Source organism: Acinonyx jubatus, chromosome F2, assembly GCF_027475565.1.
Source record: "Acinonyx jubatus isolate Ajub_Pintada_27869175 chromosome F2, VMU_Ajub_asm_v1.0, whole genome shotgun sequence".
Lineage (NCBI taxonomy): Eukaryota > Metazoa > Chordata > Mammalia > Carnivora > Felidae > Acinonyx > Acinonyx jubatus.
Genome location: NC_069394.1, coordinates 36,888,896 through 36,914,950, shown reverse-complemented (window position 1 = coordinate 36,914,950; position 26,055 = coordinate 36,888,896). Strand labels below are relative to the sequence as shown.

The window sequence follows — 26,055 nt, the reverse complement described above, 5'->3', positions numbered from 1 at the left end:
TAATAAAATGAATTAACATTTGGTAATGTGAGTGCTTTATGTGTGAGCTACAAGGCTTATCAAAACACCCAGAGGTATAAACGCTGAACTAGGCAGTACTACCTACACTCTATCAACACCTTCAAAAATCAATCTCAAAAAGTTAAAAGTATTTAACTTTTGGCAGCGGAAGACCCAAGCCCTGCATCCCCCTTTATGCCACTCATTCCCCAAATCCATACTCTCTTTCTTTCTCTTTCTCCTTACCCAACAATCTATCCAACATATAAATCCTTCATAAAGCTGCAAGAAATTATAATAGTTTACAGATTAAAGAAAAACGTGTGGAGAATCAGTCCCCAAAAAGAAGTTATGGTAAAATTCCAAGCACGGTCTGGCAAACACATGACATACCTATCCTTGCAAGGAGGGTATGGAACAGGCCACCCCTTCGGCTTCTGCAGACCATAAATGTCACAAACATTCTAAACCACCCACAGAGGACCAACCTAAATCTGTATGTGGGCTCATCTACCCAATCCCACAACAGTCACTGAGCATAAAACACACAAAACAAAACCAAAAGGGGAAAAAAAATGTTTTCACACTATAGCACAGAAGAAAACTTAATAAGCAAACACTTGTCCGTAAAGAGTTGACAGAAAAAAAAAAAAAAGACAACCTCCCAGACACCAAATGAAAACAATATCTGAATTTGAACCTGGCAACAGAACAAAGGGAATGAAGTTATGAAAGCTAGGATTTGGAAAGTGCCATAATCATTTATAATAGCAGCAACTGTCCTGGATTCCCCTCATCAAAATAACATGGAGGCAGGCTACCAGCCATCAATTTCTGGATCTTACAATGTGTCCCATGGGTGTTATGGGGTAATGGAAAGAAGGAGGGTAGGAGCCAGAAAGCCTGATTCCTAGGCCCATTTCTGCCACAATCCAATCTGGGACCTTGGGCATGTCACTACAGATGTGGAAGAAGACTGAGAAGTCTCAGAAATCTAGATGACTTAAGGGAGGGACTTTTGGATTGAGAATATTATAATACATATCTACACTGTCTATCTCAGGCTTAGATTATTGTGGTTTTTTGGTGGAGGAGGAAATGGTAGAGGAGGTGAGGCAAAAGAAGATTAGAAAGTTTATTTGTTTATTTAAAAATTATCTTACATGGAAGATGTATAAATAAAAAAAAAAAACAGAATCATCCTCAAGAAGCTTTTGGAGATACAGAAGAAAGGGACCTATCCTTGGCCCCAGGAAATTTATAATGTAGCTCCTGAGATAAAAATAAACAGAGAAGATTAATCAAATTTTCTTTAGCTGGGAAAGTCTAATCTCCCACCTACCATATATACCACCATAAAATATTCCCCAAAATGATTTCCTAACCTGTATCCAAATATCTCCAATCACAGGAAATTTACTCCTGTGAATAATGTCATCCCTATTGTTCTGTTCTACTGTTAGAAAACAAACTTTAAATGTCTTTCTTCTGGTGATTGAAAATCAACTTCCTCATAAATGCTGGCCTTGGTTGTGCCCGCCAGCTTCACAGAACAAGTTAACCCCTCTTCCTCAATCAGATCTTGAAATACTTGGAAAAAAGCTGGCCCACTCCAACCCTTCTACCCATTCCCCAGCCAGGTTCAACACCCACACTTCTTTCAACCCTTCCTCATCTGACATGGTTTCCAGAGTGTTCATTGGCTGAATCTCCCCAAGTCTGGTTTGGCAGAGCAACTCCTAACCTGTGGCACCAAGAATGGAACACAATATTCCAAATGTAGTCTGACAAGTCAATACGATTTTAAAAAAAGACAAAGCAAAACATTTATTGAGTGCCTTCTATGCTCCAGACTAATATTTTTCTTGATTTTAACTATACCTCTGTTAATGCCCCCTAAAAATACATCAGCTTTGTTTCAGACCATTTCAGATTACCACAATAAAAATAAGACCAGATTCTGTTCCTCCACTGCCAGTTCTATAGTTCTTACAGCATAGTAGGACAAGTTTTTGAGTCGTGTGGACCTGGGTGGACCTTGTCACTTAACTAGCTGAGTGACCTTAAGCTGGAAAAACACTAGTTCACTTGCAACGTTTCATCCAAGACCCTGATAAAAATAATTTGGAAAGTCAAAGCCAATGACATATTTGTGTGGCACAGAAGTTTACTCTCCAGACTGACAATGACCTACTAATCTAATTAAGGAGTGACTGCCCCTCATGTTTCAGGATCAGAAGATGAGTTGGTCTAGTTAGTGAAGGAAAAAGAAAGAGAAGCACTAATTCTGTGCCAAGCACTTAACATACATTACCTTGTTTCATAACAACCTTATAGGATACTTACACTGTTTTCACAGAGAAAGAGATCAAGGTATTAAGTAACAAAAGAATGTTTCTAAGATCACAGGGGTAATATCTGCCTCACTTCCATTACTAATCATTACACTGGGGCATGGACACAGGAAGAATATGTGTGGTCAAGGTGGGTGGGGGTGGCTCAGGGGAGGCAGGAAAGATTGTGCAGGATGACACAAGCTGAATGAAGCGGGAGGTAAAACTAGAAAGGTTAGATTCAGGCCACATTGCAAAAGGTCTTGAACTCCATACTAAGGAATGTGGACTTAAATCTGTAGGCTATTAAGTGTCAACCCCTACTGGCTACAGTTAGAGAACGTGTTCAAATATTTGAAAACTAACTTCACAGGTAATGATATGAGCTTTGGAGAGACAAAGCCGTATAAGTGGAGCATGTGTTGGGTGTATTATTTTAGATAGGCGTGGGAGGGATGGTTTCCTGAGTAGAGGTGACTTAAATTAGGGAGAAGGTGAAACAAGCATCTCAGGAAAGAGCACTCCAGCCTAAAGGGCCCTGAGTATGCTTGGCATATTCATGGTGGAGAAACATGAAGAGGGCCAGCTAAGCCGGAAAAGAATTAATAAGAGGAAGAGGCACAGGAAATAAAGACCAAGAGATGGCAAGAGCCAGATCATACAGGATTCTGGATTTTATTCTTAGTGTAATAAGAAGCCACCTTTGAGGGCTTTGAGGGCAGGAAGTAACATGGTTCCATTTATCTGTATTATTATTATTACTTTATTGCTATGATTATGCTTTACTGAAACTATAATACATTAAATTTATGGCTCCCTAAAATGCCAGTCCATAATGCTCCAAAAAAAGAGAGCTCAGTTTGACACATTTATTCTCAATAAACCCATGCTGGCTTCTAACTCTTAGCTAAGTGCTAATAAACCAAACATTACGAAGCTGTTCTAGAATTTTGCCTGGAATTTGGTTTGAGAATTCATCATTCTTTCTCCTCCATGTCCCCAAATTCTTTTTGGAAACCTATTACCATATTTCTCCTTCTCCTATCTTGTGGCGTGAAGCATGGGTAGTTAATAGGTAGATTACATTGTACCATATGTAGCTGCAAAGGAATGAGAGAGATTTTCATAGGGTGGGGGGGACACAGAATGAGAGAATGTAAAAGAGAAGGATTTGGAGAGACAGAAAACAGGAGAGAAGTGGCCGAGCTCAGCCACATGGGATATTTGAAAGGGTCAAACTGCAGGAGTCTGCTTGGGTGGGACGAACACATGACCACAGAGACACTCTGCCATCTCACCTGAAGCCTGAAACACACAAAACACACAAAAATGGTAACATCAATTCTGACTGGATGGCAGGACTATGGCTCAATTTTTCTTACATTTAAGATAAATTTTCTCTAATAGTATTGTTATATCACTTCTATAATTTAAAATAGATTAAAAAAAAAAAGAAAGGTAGGGGAATTTATGTTCTAGAGCAAGTAAAAGTCAAGATAATCACAAAACTTGAGATGATGACATGTAAATCTTGAGAAATTGAAATCAGACCCAATATAGACATTTTTCTTTTTAAAATGTCACAAAAATTAGAGGAAAAATGGAGAATGCAGAGCCTAGAGGAAAGACAATATACTCAAGAAGAGCAAAATTCTGACAATTTTGTGATGCTGCTGGGTTTTTTATAATACACAACCAGATGATGAAAAAGTTGCAAAATCAGACCAGGGGCACCTGGCTGGCTCAGTTGGTTAAGCGTTGGGCTCTTGATTTCAGCTCAGGTCATGATCTCACAGTTCATGAGTTTGAGCCCTGCATCCTCTGTGCTGACAGCGTGGAGCCTGCTTGGGATTCTCTCTCCCCCTCTCTCGCTCTGCCCTTCCCCCACTCACGCACACAGGGACACACTACCTCAAAAGAAATAAACTTTAAAAATAAAAAAAGAGGGGCACCTGAGTGGCTCAGTTTGTTAAGTGTCCGACTTCAGCTCAGATCATGATCTTGCAGTTCATGAGTTTCAGTCTCATGTCAGGTTCTGCTGCCAGCTCAGAGCCCGGAGCCTGCTTCAGATTCTGTGTCTCCCTCTCTCTCTGCCCCTCCCCTGCTCACACTCTGTCTGTCTGTCTCTCTCTCTCTCAAATAAATGAATATTTAAAAAAAAAGAAAGAAAGAGAAAAAGAAAATCAGACCAAACAAGAACCCATGAGGTATCCTGTACCATCACTCGGGCCTGTTGCTGGAAAGCGAGAGGTAACTGGTGTCTCAGCCTAACCCCCATAATGGATCCAGAGGCCTGGCTGTGCCAAATGGGGGAGAGACCACAAATTCTTTTGGAAAAAGGAAAATAAGACAAAACAACAAACATGCATGCATAGATACATACATACATGCAAAAACTAATCTAGGCAAGAGGGTGCATCTAGTACTGTCTCTTCAAAAGACATCTTCAGTGGCTAGGCTTTAAGAGATTCAACATATCATGGCCCACTCCCACTCTCACCATTACTATTTAACAGAGTACTCAAAGTCTTAGCCTCGGCAATCAGACAACAAAAAGAAAGAAAAGGCACCCAAAGTGGCAAGGAGGAAGTCAAATTTTCACTATTTGCAGACAACATGATACTCTATGTAGAAAACCCAAAAGACCCCACCAAAAAATTTCTAGAATACATGAAATCAGCAAAGTCGCCAGATACAAAATCAACATGCAGAAATCTGTTGCACTTCTATACACCACAAATAAAGCAGCAGAAAGAGAAATCAAGGAATCAATCCTATTTGCAATTGCACTAAAAACAATAAGATACCTAGGAATAAACCTAACCAAAGTGATAAAAGATCTACACTCTGAAAACTATAGAACACTTATTAAAGAAATTGAAGAGGACACAAAGAAATGGAAAAGCATTCCACACTCGTGGATTAGAAGAACATTGTTAAAATGTCTATACTACCCAAAACAATCTGCACATTTAATGCAATCCCTATCAAAATACACCAACATTTTTCATAGAGCTAGAACAAACAATCCTAAAATTTGTATGGAACCAAAAAGGCCTGAATAGCGAAAGCTATTCTGAAAAAGAAAAACAAAATTAGAGACATCATGATTCCAGATTTCAAGCTATATTACAAAGCTGTAGTCATCAAGACAGTATGGTACTGGCACAAAAAGAGACACATAGTTCGGTGGAATAGAATAGAAAACCCAGAAATGGACCCACAACTATATGCTAAACTTACCTTCAACAAAGCAGAAAAGAACATCCAATGGAAAAAGACAGTCTCTTCAACAAAGGAAAATGGGAAAACTGGACAGTGACATGCAGAAGAATGAAACTGGACCACTTTCTTACACCATACACAAAAGTAAATTCAAAATGAATGAAAGACCTAAATGCAAGACAGGAAACCATAAAAATCCTAGAGGAGAACAACATCTTTGACCTTGGCTGGAGCAACTTCTTATTAGACACATTGTCAAAGGCAAGGGAAACAAAAGGAAACATGAACTCTTGGGACCTCATCAAGATAAAAAGCTTCTGCACAGCAAAAAACGAAAAACAAAAAACAATAATCAACAAAACAAAAAGGCAGCCTACAGAATGGGAGAAGATACTCGCAGACAATATATCTGATAAAGGGTTAGTATCCAAAATCTATAAAGAACTTATCAAACTCAACACCAAAAAATCCAATTAAGAAATGGGCAGAAGACATGAATAGATACTTTTTGAAAGAATACATCCAGATAGCTAACAGACACATAAAAAGATGCTCAAAATCACTCATTATCAGGGAAATATGAATAAAAACCACAATGAGATACCATCTCACACCTGTCAGGATGGCTAAAATTAACAACACCAGAAACAACAGGTGTTGGCGATGATGCAGAGAAAGGGGAATCCTTCTGCACTGTTGGTGCAAAGGCAAATGTGTGCAGCCACTCTGGAGGTTCAAGAAACTAAAAACAGAACTACCCTAAGACCCAGCAATTGCACTACTAAGTATTTACCCAAAGGATACAAAAATACAGATTTGAAGGAGTACGTGTACCCAATGTTTATAGCAGCATTATCAACAATAGCCAAACTCTGGAGAGAGCCCAAATGTCCATTGACTGATGAATGGATAAAGAAGATATGACATACAAATATATAAGTACACACACACACACACACACACACACACACACACACACACACACACACAATGGAATATTACTCAGCCATCAAAAAAAGAATGTAATCTTGCCATTTAAAATGATGTGGATGGAGCTAAAATGTATTATGCTAAGCAAAGTAAGTCAATCAGAGAAAGACAAATATCATATGATTTCATACATATGTGGAATTTAAGAAACAAAATAGATGAATATGTGGAAGGGAGAGGGGAGAAGAGAGGGAAATAAACCGCAAGAGACTCTTAATGATAAAGAACAAACTATGGTTTGTCGGAGGGAGGTGGGTGGGAGATGGACTAGACGGGATCTGGTACTAAGGAGGGCGCTTGTTGTGACGAGCACTGGGTGTTGTAGGTAAGTGAAGAATCACTGAATTCCACTCCTGAAGCCAAAATCGCACTAAAATTTAAATTTAAAATAAGTTTTAAAATTTTAATTAAAAGTAACATATTATGGCCCACACCCTCTAAAATTACTTGTGACATTTTTATATTCCAAAATTTCCCTGGTAAATATGTTAATGAAAAAAGTTTTTGCATTTGTATAATAATGAAAACCCTTTCTTATCTTTCTTTTATTTGAAATTCCTGATTAACTTTATTTGCCAAGCACTGTAAGTGTTTCTATGCATTCCCATCTCACTTTCCCCAACCCCCTTGATACTTAAGTATATCAGTCAATACTCTGAAAGACTAAAATTCTATTATTTGGCATCCACCTATGTCTTATTTACTATTAATATAAAATTCTAGTTAACGTAGACACAAATTCCACTTTAATATCTGTACAAAAGGATGACAATAATTGCCTAGAGTCAAGAAATACAGTTTTTTTTTTGATATTTTGTCTTTATCACCTCTGTTCAAAGCCTGAAACAGTGCCAAATACAATAGCATCAGATTTTGTACAGAATACTTCTTTTCTAGTTTATCCACATTTAGTATTTTTATTATTATTTTTTGTACAAAATACTTTTAATGGCTAGAAAAATTCCAGCTTTCAGGGTGCCTGTGTGGCTCAGTTGGTTAAGCATCCGACTTTAGCTCAGGTCATGTTCTCACAGTCTGTGAATTCGAGCCCCACATCAGGCTCTGTGCTGACAGATCAGAGCCTGAAGCCTGCTTCAGATTCTATGTCTCCCTCTCTCTCTGCCCCTCCCCAGCTCATGATCTGTCTCTCTCTGTCTCTCAAAAATGAATACACATTTAAAAATTGTTTTAAAAATTCCAGCTTTCTTATTCATTCATTCATTCATTCATTCATTCATTCACTCTTATTGTTGTACAACTGATGCAGCTTTCTTCAGTAATTTCCAAATACGATTCAAACCCAAATGATTAACTCCATAAAAAGATACAAACTTTACTTTTCATTAATAATTCTGAAAGAGATTATCCTTCATAAAGCTACCTTATAAAATAATCCAGTGATTACAATATTTTTCTTTGATAATATATTCCATAGAACATAAGAATATACTCACTGGAAGGCTTAGGAATTCATTAAAGTAGTCCACAAGGAAATCATCTGTTGCCAAAGAATCTTCCTGAAAAAATATAAAACACAATATTATGCTTATACTGAGATGTTTTAAAACTTGCCAATATTATTCTCTAATTCTGCTTATCAAAAGATTATAATGTAGATCCTCAGATCTTTTTCAGTCTGTCAACAGCAAGTGCTCACTATAAATAGAACACAGTGCTACAATCTCTGGAGGAAAGAAAGAAGAAAACAGAATGGAGCACACTCTTAAAAGATTTTGTCAGTATGCCTAGCTGGAAAACAGAACACATGAAAAATATAGCACAGCACTTAAATGAAATATAGTACAAAACTCAACACAAGGTAAATTTCCTACAGACGTATTTTTATACACTTATGTATATGATATTTATTTATATTATTATATTAAATATATTTTATTACAATAATGGCAGAATCAATAAAGACAGAACCGTGTTTGAAGTTAAAATGAAATTCAGAATGTAAATTTCTTAAATTGCCTAATGGAAGTGATAAACTAAGTAAAGAAAATATTCTACTGCCTCCTCCCCAGAATGAGACAGCTTTAGTAATCTGACAGTTAGTAATTTGCATGAAGAAACTTTTTGACAATGCATGTGTTCTAAGCATAAAGATTGTATATATTTTTTCCATAACTATCTCACCCACCAACATAGCCACTTTTAAAACTGGCAAAATTGGAAAGCCCCTGCCAAGAACAAATTTTCTCTTCCAAATAAAACACCTTATTTTATTAGCAATTGTTTCCATTGTGTCAAAAGCATATCATGGCATACTCTGCTATACAGTACATGTGTTTATTTTGTTATTCATAATTATATTTCCACTTTGCAAATCTAACATGAAAGTTGACAATATGACACAATGCTATTATTTCCATATGGCTGATTATTTTCTTCTTATGTTGGCCAATTTTTAAAATTTGTTGAAGTGTAGTGTTGCAGTGTAAGGAAGATACTCTAGCATATTGACTTGGAAAATAGATTTTGCAGGGTAATTTCTCTAAGTATTTGTAGTACAATTAGTATAGAGTTATAAATAACCACTTACAGGATTTACATCAAGGAACGTACTAAAAATCTGAACTTTAAAACTAAGGATTTAGCTTACTAAAAATCTCAACTGATTAAAACGACAACACACTTAGAATCTCATAAACCATCTACGTTCATAGTGGTACCTCAATAATATATTCTCAAGGTTCTGACTGGCGAAGATTTAACAAAGCAGAGCAAGGCTGGTAGAGGTGATATACAGCTAATAAGCTTTCAAATTTTACCTTTCAAAGTTACTTTAATTTTCTGGACTTTATTTAGTGAACTATCTACTTTCTGCTAAGTCTTAAGAGAAACCAACTGAATTTAATAAATATTTTTAGGATCTCCTAGATGGAGGGCACTGTCCCACAGTAAGGGTGGCCAAATTTTGTACTACTGGGCTCATGATCAAAAATCCTCAGATGGGAAGCATGAGTATTTTAATTAATAACAGTAAGGGAGTACTGTCCCTTACTAATTTTTCTAAAATAGCACCTTATTTTTAAATTTTACCTATCAAACAGAATGTGCATTTCACAGAGTCAGGTGCACCTAAATATTGCTAGAATATGGCCAGTCACATGGCCATAAATTTCTAGATAATTCTCAGACTCATATATTCATTTCCAGTTGCCTCACCCTTCTCAGAGATTGTAACTCAATAGTTCCAAACTATCTATGATGAAGTAACTGTTTTGTTTTGTGTGTTCCCTAAGTTTCAGACAAATAACCTATAAAATACAATAAGAATGAATTACTAGAAAATGAAATAAAAGATACGAATACAAAAGCCCAATGGTTTATTACTAAATTCAGTAGATACAAACAGACTCTGTCAACATACCATAAAGTTTTTACATGTTTCCTCTCGACTTTTGAACTCATCTCAACAAGGACTGATGAGAGTTTCAGGCAGCTCTGGTCGACAAACCCTCATCAAGTAGCACTGCCCTACCTGGTGAACAGTTTGCTTCCAGCAACCTCAGGTGCCCTGAAACTGAACCACACTGATAGGGCATTTCTCTGGCGTTCAGTCACATCCTCAGGTTTGCATTTCCAACCATAGAAACTCCAAGTATTCACAAACATCAAAATCTGTATTTCTTTTCTGAAGCTGTATCTTGCTTTCTCCCCATATGAAATATCAGCACTTCTGCTGCTACCAGGGAAGTTCTGCAAGGCACATAAGCATGGCCTCCAAGTGCCGACTCAGCTCTCCTGCTGCACTTCAATGGGAAGGCCCGCACGTCTCTAAATAAATGAGCGTATCTTCCCACTGAAGCTTCTAGTCCAACATGTTCAGATAATTTGTCATATCAGTGAGCCAATCAGGATCTTTATGAAACCCTTTACGTATTATTTATCTATCCTTATTTATTAAGGATCTTCATAAACACTTTATTCTCAAAACGCTTCATTTAAAAAAGGCCTTGATCTAAAGAAACTTACTCTTTGTAAGTTTCCACAATCTAGTCGCATGGCTGTATTAAAATGAACTAAGTCGCCATGCTTGGGATTAATATATTCCAAATAACCAATAAACTGGTGATGGTTATTAATGGCACAATCAAGAAGAAAACTGAGTTACAATCAATTCCTCCATTACATCATTCCATGAACCTGACTGCAAACTTTGCAGCACAGATTCTCTGCTGAATGATGCAATGGAAGGTAGGAACATTTTTTCAGAATTGAATACACACTTGAAACCTGTTTTTTCATGTATTACAGGTGTGCCATCTGTGAAAGTGAAGTCAGCTTTTCCGTTTTTAGTCCAGACTTCTCAAATTTCTTCCTGAAAGAGGGTTAAGCAAAATAGTTTATATGTGCTGGCTAATTATGGTAGACAAAAAATTTTTTGCTTAAGAATTTATTTTGCTGAGCCCTCAAATCAGATAAACTACAATTAGTTCACCACTCTAAAACAGGCAAGATATACAAAGAAGACCTTGTAAACAAGGAAGATGAAGTAAGATATACATAGACATAAACCATAGTCCACCAAAGAATATGATACATGCCAAAAGAAAATTATAGTATTAAATGTTTCCTCTCAAAAGAAGGAGATATTATCTGGTAGGAGCAATTAGAAGAGACTCAAGTGGAGAAAATGGCATTTGAAGTAACTTCAATTCTATAATTAGAAATACATAAATGAGAAGCAACAATGCGAAGCACAGAGAGAAATGCATGAGCAAAGCAACGTGGAAATCAAAACACAGTAAAAGTGATCACGGTTAGCTAATGGCAGAAGTAGAAAAATAATCCATGTTTCCAACTTCATTTCAAACCATTCACACATTACACCAAAGCTATTCATCTAATATCCAATGCTGAATCCTATACTGACACACCTTAGATTAGGAATGCTATCATCAGTCAGTGAATAAGACAGACCGTATTTCAAAAATTACAGCCATCAGGATACACCTATTTTTATTGTTTCTTCCTAAATTACACATGATCTTTCTTTTCTCCTTTCCAAACAAGCCAATCACTAGACCAGAGCTTCTCACTAGGGGAAGACAATGGAGTTCAATGGGTCAAATGAAAGTGGACCTCTTCAGCCTTCAAAGCAACCAGGCATAGCCAAGGATGGCTGGGGCTCCCAGGATGGTGACTCAAGGTTGTGAGCAACCTTGTTTGGTACTCCTCATGTCCATCTTCCTCCCCTGGATAAAGTGATTTATGAGTCACATTCCACACCCACTGCTCCTCTGTAAGACACTGAGCAAAGCCAACGAGTTGCTCAAGCCCCTGGACATAGATTTATTAGCTATGTGCAGAGCATACACTGTCCCATGGAGCTCCCAGAAGAGTTTGTTTTAGATGTCCAAGAAAACAGCACAAGACAAAGGTGCTGACAGCTTGGAGGAAAGGGGGAAGGGAGATCCTGGAAGGCTACAGATGACAGCTCCAAATCTCTGCCTTCACATATATCAGATATTTCTGTCCACTGGTAACTGATGTATGCCTGTAGTAGTATCCAAGCTAGATATAAGGTGATCAGTCAAAAAACGTATGCATATCCTGCAACACAGACTTTCATCATTACTTTGAAATATTTGATATGAAACATTTTATTGATTTGTTTCTTTTTATTTTTATTTTTATTTATTTTTGAGAGAAAGAGAGAGTGAAAGCAGGGGAGGGGCAGAGAGAGAAGGAGGCACAGAATCCGAAGCAGGCTCCAGGCTCTGAGTTGTTAACACAGAGCCTGACTTGGGGCTTGAACTCACAAACCTGTGAGATCATGACCTGAGCTGAAGTCAGATGCATAAATGACTGAGCCACCTAGGCACCCCACATTTTATTGATTTCTAAATCTATTTCTTTATCCTAAGAAATATTAACTTTGTGTTTGTCATGAAAAAAAGAACTATTAAATGTTAATCTCAACTCTTGCAATTTTAAATGGTTACAAAAATTGTCTAAAAATTTTTAACTCTTATTGGGTGATACAGTTTTTTACCAATAGAGACTATTCAAGAATTATAAGGGATCACCATTAAAAAGTCTTGATTAGTAATTGCATACAGTCATTTCAACTATAAAACTTGATATTAAAAAGTTACCTACATCCAAAAAGGAAATTAAGAAAATAATTCCATTTACAAAGAATTTACTGAAAAGAAGTTAGAGAAGATATAAGTACATGGAAAGACATACCATGTTCATGAATTGGAAGCAATATTGTTAAAATGACAATCCACCCAAAGCAATCTACAGATTTAATACAATCTCCACCAAAATCCCAATAACATTATTTTTATTTATTTATTTTTTTTTGCATAAATAGAAAAACTCATCCTAGGGGTGGCTGGGTGGCTCAGTCAGTTAAACGTCTGACTCTTGGTTTTGGCTCAGGTCATGATCTCATGGTTTGTAGGTTCAAGCTCCACATTGGACTCTGTGCTGACAGTGTGGAGCCTGCTTGGGATTCTCTCTGTCCCCACCCCCCCTCCCCTCCCATGTCTCTCTCTCACTCTCTTTCTCTCTGTCTCTCTCAAAATAAGTGGATAAACATTAAAAAAATAATAAAAATTTTAAAAAAGGAAGAAAAACTCATTCTAAAACTCATATGGAATTTCAAGGGACCTTAAATAGCCAAAACCACCTTGAAAAAGAACAAAGTTGGAGGACTCCTATATCCTGATTTCAAAGCTTACTATAAAACTAAAGTAATCAAAACAGTATGGCATAAAGACAGACTTACAGACTACTGGAATAGAATAATGTCCATAAATAAATTCTCTCATACATGATCAAATGATTTTCAACAAGGATACTAAGACCAGTCAGTGAGGAAAGAACATTCTTTTTCAACAAATGGTGCTAAGAAAACTTAATGACGTTGGACCCTGACCTTGACGTTGGACCCTGACCTTATAACCATACACAAAAATTAACTCAAAATGGATGAAAGACCCAAACATAAGAGTTAAAACTACAAAATATTTACAAAAAAATAAGGATAAATCTTCAAGAGCTTGTATTTGCCTAGATTCTTAGATATTACACCAAAAGCATGAGCAACAAAAGAAAAAATAAATTGGGATTTTATAAAAATTTTTTAATTTTATGCATCAAAACCTTCTCTTAAGAAAGTGAAAAAACCACTGAGAACAGACTGAGGGTTGATCGGGGGGTGGGAGGGAGGGGAGGGTGGGTGATGGGTATTGAGGAGGGCACCTTTTGGGATGAGCACTGGGTGTTGTATGGAAACCAATTTGACAATAAATTTCATATATTGAAAAAAAAAAGAAAGTGAAAAAACCTACAGAATGTGAGAAAATGTTTGCAAATCATATACATGATAAGCAAGAAAAAGATAAACAACCAAAATCTTTCATATGGGCAAAGGTCTTGAATAGACATTTCTATAAAGAAGACATTCAGGAGCGCCTGGGTGGCTCAGTCAGTTAAGTGGCCGACTTCAGCTCAGGTCATGATCTCACAGTGTGTGAGTTTGAGCCCCGCATCAGCCTTTGTGCTGACAGCTCAGAGCCTGGAGCCTGCTTCAGATTCTGTGTCTCCCTCTCTCTCTGCCCCTCTCCTGCTTGCCCTCTGTCTCTGTCTCCCTCTCTCAAAAATAATAAACATTAAAAAAAAAGAAGACATTCAAATAGTGAAAAAGCATGTGAAAGGATGCTCAACATCAATAGCAATAAAAGAAATGAAAGGCAAAACCACAATGAGATATCACTTCACATCTATTTTTTTAAAAAAAAAGGAAAATAACAAGTATTGGTGAGGATGTGGAGAAATTGGAACTCTTGTACATTGCTGGTGAGAATGTGAAATGGTGCAGCTGCCGTGGAACACAAAATGGCAGTTCATCAAAAAAGTAAAACATATAATTACCATATGACCCAGCAATTCCCCTTCTGGGTATAGGCCCTAAAGAACTGAAAAGCAGGGACCCAAACAGAATTTTCTACATCCATGTTCAAAGCAGCATTATTCAAAATAGCCAAAAGGTGGAAATAACTCAAATGCCATTGACATATGAAAGAATAAACAAAATATGGTAAATACACACATGAAATATTACTCAGCCTTAAAAAGGAATGAAATTCCAGGGCACCTGGCCAGCTCAGTTGTTAAGCATCTGACTTCGGCTCAGGTCATGATCTCACAGTTCATCAGTTAGAGTCCCACATCAGGTAAGTTTGAGCCCTACATCGGGTGAACATGAGCCCTGCATCAGGTGAGCTCAAGCCCCACTTCATATAAAACACGAGCCCCAGCTGAGCCCCACTTCTCTCTCTCTCTCTGCCTCTCAAGAGATTCTCTCTCTCTCTCTCTCTCTCTGCTCCTCTCTCACTTGCGCCCTCTCTCTCAAAAAAAAAAAAAAAAAAAGGAATGCAATTCTGATACATACAACAACATGGATGACCCCTGAAAATGTTATGCTAAGTAAAACAAGCCAGACACGAAAGGACAAATACTGTATGATTCCACTTATATGAGGTACCTAGAATAGTCAAATCTGTAAAGACAGAAAGTAGAATAATGGTAACCAGGAGTTATGGGAGGGGTAATGGGAAGTTACTGTCTAATGAGTACAGAGTTTCAGTTTGGGAAGATGAAAAACTTGTGGACGTGGATAGTGGGGCATACTGTACCACAGTGTGAATGTGCTCGATGCCACTGAATTGTACACTTCAAAATGGCAGGTAAATTAAATTTTATGTTTTACCACAATAAAAGGTATGCACACACCAGAATCACTCAACAACATGGATGAATCTTAATAACATTATGCTGAGCAAAAGACTTGCACAAAAGAAAACTGTATGATTCTATTTATATGAAGTTAAATCTAAGTAAAATCTATAATCTATGCTACTAATCTATGGTGAAACATAGGACAGTAGTTGTCTTAGGGGAGTGGAGGCAAAAGAAATTAGGAAGAGGCTTGAAGAGACTTTCTAAGATTATAGAAATGTTCTATATATTAATGAATGTTTGGATTACATCGTTGGATACACTTGTCAAAATTCATCAAATGGTACCCTTAAAAAATTTTTTTTAAAAACCTTTTTTACATTTATTTATTTTTGAGAGAGCACAGGCAGGGGATGGACAGAGAGAGAAGGAGACATGAATCCAAAGCAGGCTCCAGGCTCCGAGGTCCACACAGAGCCCAACACAGGGCTTGAACTCACAAACCGCAAGATCATGACCTGAGCCAAAGTTGGCCGCTCAACCGACTGAGCCACCCAGGCACCCCCCCCCCCTTAAAATTTTTTCTATTTCATTGTGCGTAAATTTTACATCAACAAAAGAACCCCACAAACTAATACAAAACAGTAGTTTATGATATTCATGCTTAGAAATTCCTGCTTAGAAATGTTTAGGGTTGATATGTATCATGTGGATACCTGCAACTTTCTTTGAAACATATTTTAAAAGTGGATTGATGGATAGATGGCATGGTGGACAGGATAGAAACACATAAAACCAAATGTAGCAAAACGTTAATAACTGTGAAATCTTAGTGGTGAGTATATAGGTGTTCACTATACAAGTCTTGCAACTTTCTCATATGTTTAAAGTTTTTCATAATAAAATGGAGGGGGGACTTACGTACAAGGAAACAATATCAAGGTTCTTGGCACCTTATGGATGATCAGCCTTCTTAGCCTCCTGTGTACTAAATGACAGATCCCAAATCACTATCACCACCTCTAGAATAAGCCCCTGGACATGTGATCATCTTCTGACCACTACCCTGGGATCCCATCCACTAAGGGTCAGACCTAGGACCTCTGCTTCACCCTGCTGTCCGTAACATGCCAAACCCTATCTTCCCTACCCCTCCTTACCCACACCACACTATGAATCAGTCTTTCTAATCACATTTCAATTAATACAAGAGATCTACCTGCCCCCCAACGCCCAACCCTTTTCTATCACAAAAAGAGTTTATAATGAATGCAATTTGGCTACTGCCCAGCTGTCCAGCTTCAACTCACACCACCATGCTTCAGTCATAGCAATTTTTTTTACAGTTCTACACCTTTGCACATGCTGATTATTCTACCTAGAAAAAAAAATTTTTTTTTGCCTTATTCTCCTGCCTACCCTTTTTCTTCCCCAAAGTCTAGAGTAGTGGTCACTATTTTCCCCTATCACAACCTTTAACACTTCACACTAAAATTGTCTGTTTACACGTCCCACCCACTGGATTGTGAACTTCTGGAAGAAAAAGGTTCTTTTTTATTCACTTTTTCGATTCCCAATGCTTTTAGATAATAGATAATTACAACATTTTTGTTGAATGAATGCTTGAATGATTACATTAAGGATATGAAAGCTGAAAAGACTGGTAGCTTAATAAAGACTCTAGTAAAACAATATCACTAAAATAAAAAGGAGAGATATTACAAAAGGAGGAAAAGAGTCAGATAAGGAGAACACAAGGAGAAACACACTCCACAAGGTGGCTTATTGAAAGTGCACCCTGCTTACCATCAAAGCATTTGGGGAAATTTAAGAACTCGTGGTGTATTTCTCAGACCCATCCGGTTCACAAAATTGTACTGTATTATGAATGTAGTGTATGAAGGAGGCAGAAAATAAGGGTGTCTCATGCAATAAAGACCAGAAGTATGGACCCTCCTCCTTTCATTCCTAAGAGTTACCATCACAAATTTCAATCAGCATCTACCCAGCAACAGATTTCTGTTCTTACTCTCTCTACTGGAAAAAATTCTCAAAGATCTGGGGAAGATAAAGGAAGCTCTCAATTCCCTTTTATCCAATTTCATCTCTAATCATACCTACTTGGCTTCAGTCAGTTCATTTGGCCAAATACCCTAAGGCTTTCTCCCTGTACAAAGGTCCTTACAACCTGATATTCTAATTTAAAAGAGAGAACCTCAAGGTGCCTAGGTGGCTCAGTGGGTTAAGTGCCTGACTCTTGATTTCAGCTCAGGCCATGATCTCACAGTCCATCAGCCGAAGCCCTGCATTGGGCTTCATGCTGTCAGCCTGGGATTCTCGCTCTCCCTCTCTCTCTGTCCCTCCCCTGCTTGTGCTCTCTCAAAAATAAATAAATTTTAAAAAATGTATCACCTCTTCTCCCATCCCACACCTTACCCACGGGTAAAAAGTTTCCCTAAGTCCTAATGCACTTTTGGTTCAAACCTCAAAATTCACACTTAAACATAAACTGCTTATCCTCTCACTGTTTCACATTAAAGGTCATCTCTCCAATCAGAAACTATACCACTTTTGAGAATACTAGTGGACAATGTGTGTCCCCAGTAGTGCCTAATAAAGCTGTAAGTGCAAGGAGTTGCTTAACAATATGCTTGGTCACTAACTTATTGGTGGAACTTCTAATGCAGTTTCTGCAGTTCCAGAAAGCATCAGAAATTCGATTCCAACCAGAGAACTGGACTCCATTGAGATGGAAGAATTCCAAACAGACTAACACTTTCCAAAGGACCTGCAGGACCTGTCTGTTTCCAAATGACTTCCTGGAAACACTTGTGGTGCACGCTCTTAAGAAGAGAGAGGGAACCGAGGGAAAGGAATGGTGCCTATGTCTACCTGCTCCTGCCCTCCACCATTTCCATATAATGCCACCTCTGTGTGGACTTTAATTTCACTCAACCTATACAGACAGCATAATATGAAGCTGAACGAGCAAAAGATTAGCAAAAAATGAATATCCTTCTTAATAAGTTAAATACCGTAAATACTGCTTGAAGGTACAGTCCCTCTTGTTTTGATGGTAAAAATAAAGGGATCTGCTTTTCTTTTTTTTTTTTTTAAATGGCATCTGCTTTTAAAATTAATGAAACTGTGGGCTTTATATATCAGAAAATCATAAAAAAAAAAGAAATCATTGAACTACAAAATTTTTACTCTACAAAGACTGTTTTGAGTCGTGACATGCCCGCCTGCATAGTTTCAAACAGTTTCGGGAGCACAAGAAAAAAAATATGATTATTTTGGATTTAAGAGTCAAATAATTAAGTCTTTAATATGAATTTATTTTCTATTTTAGAGCTAAAAATAATTTAGGAGTCACTCTCACTTTAAACTTTCCTCAATGTATACCTAACACATAATCAAATCCCAATGTAACATAAAGCAGTCTGAACTCTACTTTTCTTGCTATGACAGATTTATATTTCAGTTTTTAGGGAATATAAAAATGAGAGAGGTTTGGATTAAGGGAAGGGATGAAAAGAAGCATTCACTTTATCACTTTTATTATTTGAAGTATTTATAACAATATTCATACATTGCTTAGTTAAAAATATACTCCCAGAGGAACTAAGGAGAATATATAGTGTATTAAATTTCTTGTGTATATATTTTCCCTAACAGAAGTACCAAAAATCAAACAAATACAAAGTTAACAAAAATACTAAAGTAGAAAAATGCCACCAGAGAGGTGTTTAAGAAATATAGAATATAGGGGCTAGTGGGCGGCTCAGTCGGTTAAGCATCTGACTCTTGATTTTTGGCTCAGGTCATGATCTCATGGTTTTGTGAATCGGGAGTCCCGTGTTGGGCTCTGCACTGACAGTGTGGAGACTGCTTGGGATTCTCTCTCTCCCTCTCTCTCTCTCAAAATAAATAAACATAAAAAAAGAATTACAGAGTATATATTAAATGAAACTTTTCAAAAAAAAAAAGTGAAGTATAGCATAACGTATAAAGAACCTGAATCACTATGTCGTACACCTGAGACTAATATGACATCGTGTGTCAACTACACTCTAAAAAGTTTTTAAGTAAAAAAATAATAAAATTAAATTAAAATAAGTGAAACAAATCACACTAATTATCACGTATGAAGATATCCATCAACCAAAATTTATTAATCACCTAATAGTATATTCTGGACATCGTACTACACACTCTAGGGAACGTGAAGATGTACTGAGACATAGTACCAGCCCTGTAATAGTCGCCAGTTTTGCTACGAAATTGCAAATTTTACATATGAATGTCAGGCAATGTGTCCCTGACCACAAATGATTTATCCTAACAGAGTTATTCTGTCCTTTGAGGCTGAAGATCTCATGTAAGAGTTAACGTATTTTACAGATGTCCACAACAGCACTGTACTTTTTACAGCACTGACAGAGAAAATACAGTACGAAAAAAGTTCCTGTGAATATAGAAGCACTTTATAGTAGTATAGACTCTGCTGTCAATAATGGAAAAACAAGGGGCGCCTGGGTGGTTCAGTCGGTTAAGCGTCCGACTTCGGCTCAGGTCACGATCTCAAGATGTGTGAGTTCGAGCCCCGTGTCGGGCTCTGTGCTGATGGCTCAGAGCCTGAAGCCTGCTTCCCAGTCTGTGTCTCCTGCTCTCTCTCTGCTCCTCCCCTGCTCATGCTCTGTCTCTCTCTGCCTCAAAAATAAATAAAAACATTAAAAAAAATTTTTTTTAAATAATGGAAAAACAAAATAACACTCTTTATGATACAAGTTTATTTCTCTCATATAATCAAAAGCAGTTCAGGACTGGCCTTCTCGAACAGCAGGTGCTCAGGTCCCTATGATCGTATGATGGAGGATCTGCTGTCCTCCGGACACCACTTCGAACTCATGATCCCAGCTGACTGCTTCAGCTCCAGCATCACATCCTCATTCCAGCCAGCAGGAAAGAAGAAAAACGGCATGTTCTCTCCTTTTACATTATGTGAGTGTTAGAGTCAGAGTGACTCAGATTCTAACCATGGCTTGACCAGGTACTAGCTGTGTGACCTAGGGGTGAGTTATTTAATCTCTATAAACCTCAGCTTTCCAGAATTAGGACCCGACACTTCTGCTTACATTCCATTGACCACAATTTGGTTACATAACCACATTTAGCTGTAAGGAACACTAGAAAATGTAGTCTAAAATGGAGAGCAGTGTATCTCTTACATACTGTGGAAGAGGGTAGAATCGATTTAGGGGACCTAGAGAGCTCTGTCACATTATCTCTCTATAAATAATAATGAGAAAAAAATATTTTAATATTTTTAAAATTAACAATTTAAAATTAATAATAAAAGAAAAAATATTTTCACACTTTTGAAAAAACAGAGGTAAATGCATGTACAAGGTGTGAATTATTTCACCTACAGATAATGCTTGGTGAGCACATGAATTTGGGGAGCTGGTCACAAACTGGTCCCTACCACGAGCTGCACAGAGTTCAAAGGCAGTCCAAATGATCTGAGGTTGGACAGGTTTCACAGAGGAGATGAACTGGACCCTGAAGGGTGTGCAAGACTGGGAAAGAGAGGGGGAGGGTAACCAAGACAGAACTCCGCAGCAAAGGCAAGAAGGGCAGTTTGGCTGGGGCAGAAGGTATGTGGACGTACTCTATAATCCCCCAAACAGTATGACATTATCTACCACACAGAAAGTAGTGGGAAGGAAGGTTTAAAAAGGCTGAAAAGTTATATAGGGACACATTGCCTGACATTCACATGTAATATAGAAAATACTGTGAGTGCCAAAGGGAGGTGTTTGACATTCTGGCTCTGCCAGTTATTAGATGTGTGGCCTCAGGCCAAGTTGGTTAGCACTGTGGACTTGAACTTCCTCGCCTGTGAAATGTGGGTGATAATAACCACCCAATGGAGTTGTTTTGAGGTTAAATACTACGTAGTCAGCATTCAATAAACAGTAGGATTCATAAAAGAGCTGAGTCATTAAGTAATACGGTAATTTTTTTTAGAGTTCATAACAATCTTTCAGCCAGGGTAGGAGGGATGGGAAAAGGAAAATGTAAAGGTAGACAGAGCAAAGAAATATCATCCAGCACAGTCAATGCTCAGGAGCTTGCACTTCAAGCTTCAGGCCAAGAAAAATTGGAGTCGACAGAAGGACTATCGGAGGCAGTGATATCAGTTAGGACAACTGCCAAAGTCAAGGCCCAGGGATGAGGGCCTGAAATAAGACAGTAGCTGTGAGGATGGAGAAAAATATCTGGCTATGAAAGGAACTTGGTAAATGATTGCAGGCAGGAGGTGAAGAAAGGGGAAGAAAGGTTCTGGCTTGGATGACTGAATGGCCAGTGGTACCATTCACCAAAACAAGAAAAAGAGGAAGAAAAACAGCATGGGGCACAGGGGAGCAGAGAGGTAAGTTCACCTGACCACACTCTTGAAAAACAGAGGTAAAGGGGCACCTGGGTGGCTCAGTCGGTTAAGCAACTGACTTCGGCTCAGGTCATGATCTCATGGTTCGTGGGTGCAAGCCCCGCATCAGGCTCTGTGCTGACAGCTCAGAGCCAGGAGCCTGCTTCGGATTCTGTGTCTCCCTCTCTCTGCCCCTCCCCCACTTGGTGTGCGCGCGCTCGCTCTCTCTCTCTCCCTCTCAAAAATAAATAAAATGTAAAAAAAAGAAAATGGAAAACAGAGGTAAATATGTGTAGAATGTGACTGTGGAGGTGAAACAGGGACATCCAGATGACGAAGGTGCCTGATGACCCAACAGATATTGAGTTCTGGAATCAGAAATGGTGCCTAGGCTGGGGATGTATAGATCTGGAAGCCCGGTGAAATAAGGGTGGCTAAAACTATAGAAGAAGAAGAAGAGGTCCTCCAGAGAGAGCCTGTGGATCAGAATCCCAAAGAAGGTCAACGCTTTCGTGGGCAAAGAAAGAGAAGCCAGAAATGGGAATGTCGACATGACAGATGGGAGAACCGGGAGATGGTGGTAACACAGACACCAAGAGAAAAAAGGGGTAGCTAATAAAGCCTTCTCTTAAGAGTTCCCAAACGGCTGCAAAGACCTGAAAAGGTCAGCAGCCTGCTCAAATGGTTAAGTGCAATGCTGCTGAGTGCCCCTCGGAGACTTGATGCTGGAATTGTATGGAAAAGATTGGCTCCAGGGACGCCTCGGTGACTCAGTCAATTAAGCATCAGACTCTTGATTTCAGCTCAGGTCATGATCTCACAGTGCATGAGCTGAAGCCCGCGTCAGGCTCCATGCTGACAGCCTGCTTGGGATTCTCTCTCCCTCTCTCTCTCTGCCCCTCCCTGGCTCTATCAAAATAAATAAATAAACTTAAAAAAAAAAGAATATGAAAAAATGCCCAAAAAATAAAAGAAAGAAAGAAAGAAAGAAAGAAAGAAAGAAAGAAAGAAAGAAAGAAAGAAAGAAAGAAAGAAAGAAATGAAAGAAAGATTGATTGATTGGCTCGAGAAATGCTGACCTCCTGCTGGAATGTAGAATAGTTCTGGAAGCAGCTTAAAGAAATCTGCTACAACACAGGGTTACGCCAAGGCAACGAGAAGATGGGTGGAGTTGCTGACATGCTTTTTGTGCCTCTATCCTGATGTCTGTCTGTCTGTCTGTCTCTCTCCGAAGTGGACCAACGGTGTGGAAGGGTGAAAATGGAAGGTGCTAGCAGATATAGCCTAAGCCCTAAGCTTAGCCTAAGCTTTTTGAGACTTATCCTCAGCATCTAGCACTGCACGGTGGATATAGAAGCACCGGTGTCTGTTGAATAAAAAGCCAAAAGCAAATAAGATGCTTGTCCAAGAAGAGAAATAAGTACCGGAGGACATAAGCAAATAACATCGAGAAATGGTGAAGAGAAGGAAAAATTTTTCTCTGCCCTTCATGGTCTTCCAGCTAGACTGAGAATTAAATTTACATGGGACAGATTAACAGAAGATCAGATTCAACAGTGTACATATGGGGAATTCACCAAGATGTGAAAATTCCAAAGACAGGCAAAATGAGGCATATAGGTCATTCTGAACTAAGAAGGGGGCACGGGTCTGGGACTTCAAAGGGAAAAAATGTAATTCACAGGAAAATGAAAAGGAGTAAATGTTTGGTAAACAAATGTGTCCTGGGGACACTTGGAAACCATGGGACGTAAAGGACTTTGATCAAACAGGCCTTGCTAGGTTCCTCCCTGTCTACCACACCTTGTTCATATCATAACGTAGTTCTTTGTGGTGATGGTTCCCTTCCTGGTGCAGGTCCTCTACCTAAATTCTTTTTAGGCTGTTGTGGGAGAGGTTAGGAGCTTTTCTTGAATCTGCTGGGTTTCAACTACTTTTTAACCCAAAATAATCTTCATGCCAAAGTGCCCCATCTTGGAGCAGCCTATCCTTGGCCCCTTCAGTGGTTAGAGCTGTTGGAATCAAACTCAGACCTTAGTGGGAAACAGGCACTGCTACCTCCTCTCTCTGTTTACCTTTGGGCAAGTTCCTTAAATACACAACAGGAATTACAATAGAACCCATCCTAGATATAGCACTCACCTAAATGACAAAGTAAATAATGTACTACTTAGCAAAGTACTTGTTACTACTCACCAGAAGTCTGACCTGAAAACATTTAGTACATTTTATTTTTTTTTTAAGTTTATTTATTTTGAGAGAGACAGACACAGCACAAGTGCGGGAGGGGTAGAGAGAGGAGAGAGTAAGAATCCCAAGCAGGCTCCGTGTTGCCACAACAGAGTCTGATGTGGGGCTTGAACCCATGATGCCGTGAGATCATGACCCAAGTCGAAACCAAGAGTCCCACGCTTAACCACCTGAGCCACCCAGGCTCACCCATTTAGTACATTTTTAAAGTAATTATAACTCTAAACTGACCACTTGTTTTCAATCAATCAACTGCACAACCACATCACCGTAAAACCACAGAGATAAAACGTTCCTCTCACAGAGTCATTAAAGAGTTTAGAGAAATAAAATGAAGTCATTTATGTAAAAGAACTTTAACAATAAACAGCACCCACCATAAAAATCAATTGGCCTCTTTTTAAAAAATGTACCTGTTAAAGAATGTAAAAAGGTCTTGTACTCAGCACCATTGTTGCCAAACCAAAGCTTCTATTATATTCATCTGGCAAAAAGGAGAAAAGAAAACCTACAGCTTTTTTCTACAATCTATGATTTGCTCTTTTTAAAGAGCCACGGGGGGAGGGGGAGATAGCCCTCTAAATGGTACTTACAAATTCTTCTTCTGTAATATCTGGTGGCTCTGAAACAAGATAAAATATGGCATTATCTCACTCAAATCTTATTTCCTTTTAAAGTAAGTGAAATAATTTGAGACGGCACCTAGGCCTGCTTTCTACGTGGGCAAGCTCAGTAAAATGTTGGCCCTCTGTTCATTCTTTGCACATGGATTGAATTTTAAGTTGGAATTCAAGGTGGAAGTGGGGAGGAAAGGCCTCTGGAATCCAGCTTGGTCACTAATTCACTGTGACCCTGGAGTTAACCTTGTAGGCTTCCATTATTCCAGCTGCAAAACGGAGAATTAAGGAAGACAAAATAAGACGGTGCGAACGAGGCGATGCAAACGGGGGTCGGGGCTAGAGGGGGGGTGAGGAAGTTCGTAATAAAACGCCATGAGAGGCGCAGTGGAGCCAGGTTTTCTAAAGCGCGGACGGTGGGAAGCGCCCGGGCGAGGAGAGGTCAAGTCCGGAGGCGGGTGTGTGGTCCCCGCCGCCGCACCTACCCGCGGTGAGCCGCTTCTCCGGCATGCCGCCGCCGTTGCCCGCGCCCGGCGCCCGCGCGGGGCCCTCAGGGCGCCACCGCCGGGCAGCGCCCGTCTCTCCCCGGGAGAGGGAGCCGGGAGCGGACGCCGACGCAGAGCGGACGCCGACGCAGAGCGGCGCGCGTGGCCCCCGCCGCGGCTGAGTTGCTATGGAGCTGAGACAATGCGGGCCGCCGCAGCCCGTCCTCCTCCGGGGCAGGGGGCGGGCGCCGCCGCCAGGGGCTGGGGGACCCCGCGCAGGGTCCCAACTCGCCGGGCCTCGTTCCTGTGGGGACCGCGACTCGGGCCTGGTCCCTCGAGCAAAATCCCGGCCGCCCCGTCCAGGAAATTTGGTGTCTCCTAGTGAGAAGGGACCCGCGGGCGAGTGGGGGCGGGGGAGCGGCCCTGATGAGCTGGTCCTGAGGAAAGGAGGCAGAAAGGGGAGTCGGGCCCCAGGAGTTTTCTTGATACTGAAGGAGGGCAGAGCCACACACGGCACCGGAGTTCACCCTCGCTGTGAAAGTGCACATATTCCTGCGCTTTGGGAACCAGATCTGCCCCACATTTTTTGCTCCAGTCGGTTATGACTGCTGCGTTTTCAAGATATCATCTAACCTTTAAAAATTACCCGAGGAGGCTGTGACAAGGACAATAAATTGAGTATGCCCATAGTGTGTATTCCAGAGGGTTTAAAAGTGAAATTCGAAAAAAAGAAAAACGGTACTTCTAATTAGGATTAGGAGGAAGAGGGGGGAGGAGATTTTTAGAAAAGTCACGTCAACTCACATTTCCCAACCAACCAGATTTCCACCTCAGGCTCCCTCTGAGCCTAAGAACCCTAAATCCAATTCCTTGCTGTACATTACTCAGTGGTAGCTCTTCCTTGGATGCTTCCTTGGATGCCTCCAAGGATACGTACATTTTCCATATTCATTATCTTTGAATTTCATCTTTCTAGGTAAATCCCATGTTCAGTAAGTGGTACCTTCATCTTC

At 39.3% G+C, this 26,055-nt stretch overlaps 1 protein-coding gene across 11 annotated transcripts in view; it reads right to left on the bottom strand.

Annotated features, from left to right (window-relative positions):
* RGS22 (regulator of G protein signaling 22) overlaps nucleotides 1–25,416 on the bottom strand; it is a 142,086-nt gene extending 116,670 nt beyond the window's left edge. For 10 of the 11 annotated variants that reach the window (XM_053208421.1, XM_027064133.2, XM_027064132.2 and 7 more), the window contains exons 1-3: nucleotides 25,043–25,416; nucleotides 24,534–24,562; nucleotides 8,003–8,065 (exon numbers count right to left, since the gene is read on the bottom strand). In XM_053208421.1, coding sequence (XP_053064396.1) covers nucleotides 8,003–8,065; nucleotides 24,534–24,562; nucleotides 25,043–25,067 — 117 coding nt within the window. In that variant the 5' untranslated portion in view covers nucleotides 25,068–25,416. Of the gene's footprint in view, nucleotides 1–8,002; nucleotides 8,066–24,353; nucleotides 24,430–24,533; nucleotides 24,563–25,042 lie in introns of those variants that run through there. The other variant, XM_053208425.1, reaches the window with a different exon arrangement.
* Nucleotides 25,417–26,055: the final 639 nt, after the last annotated feature.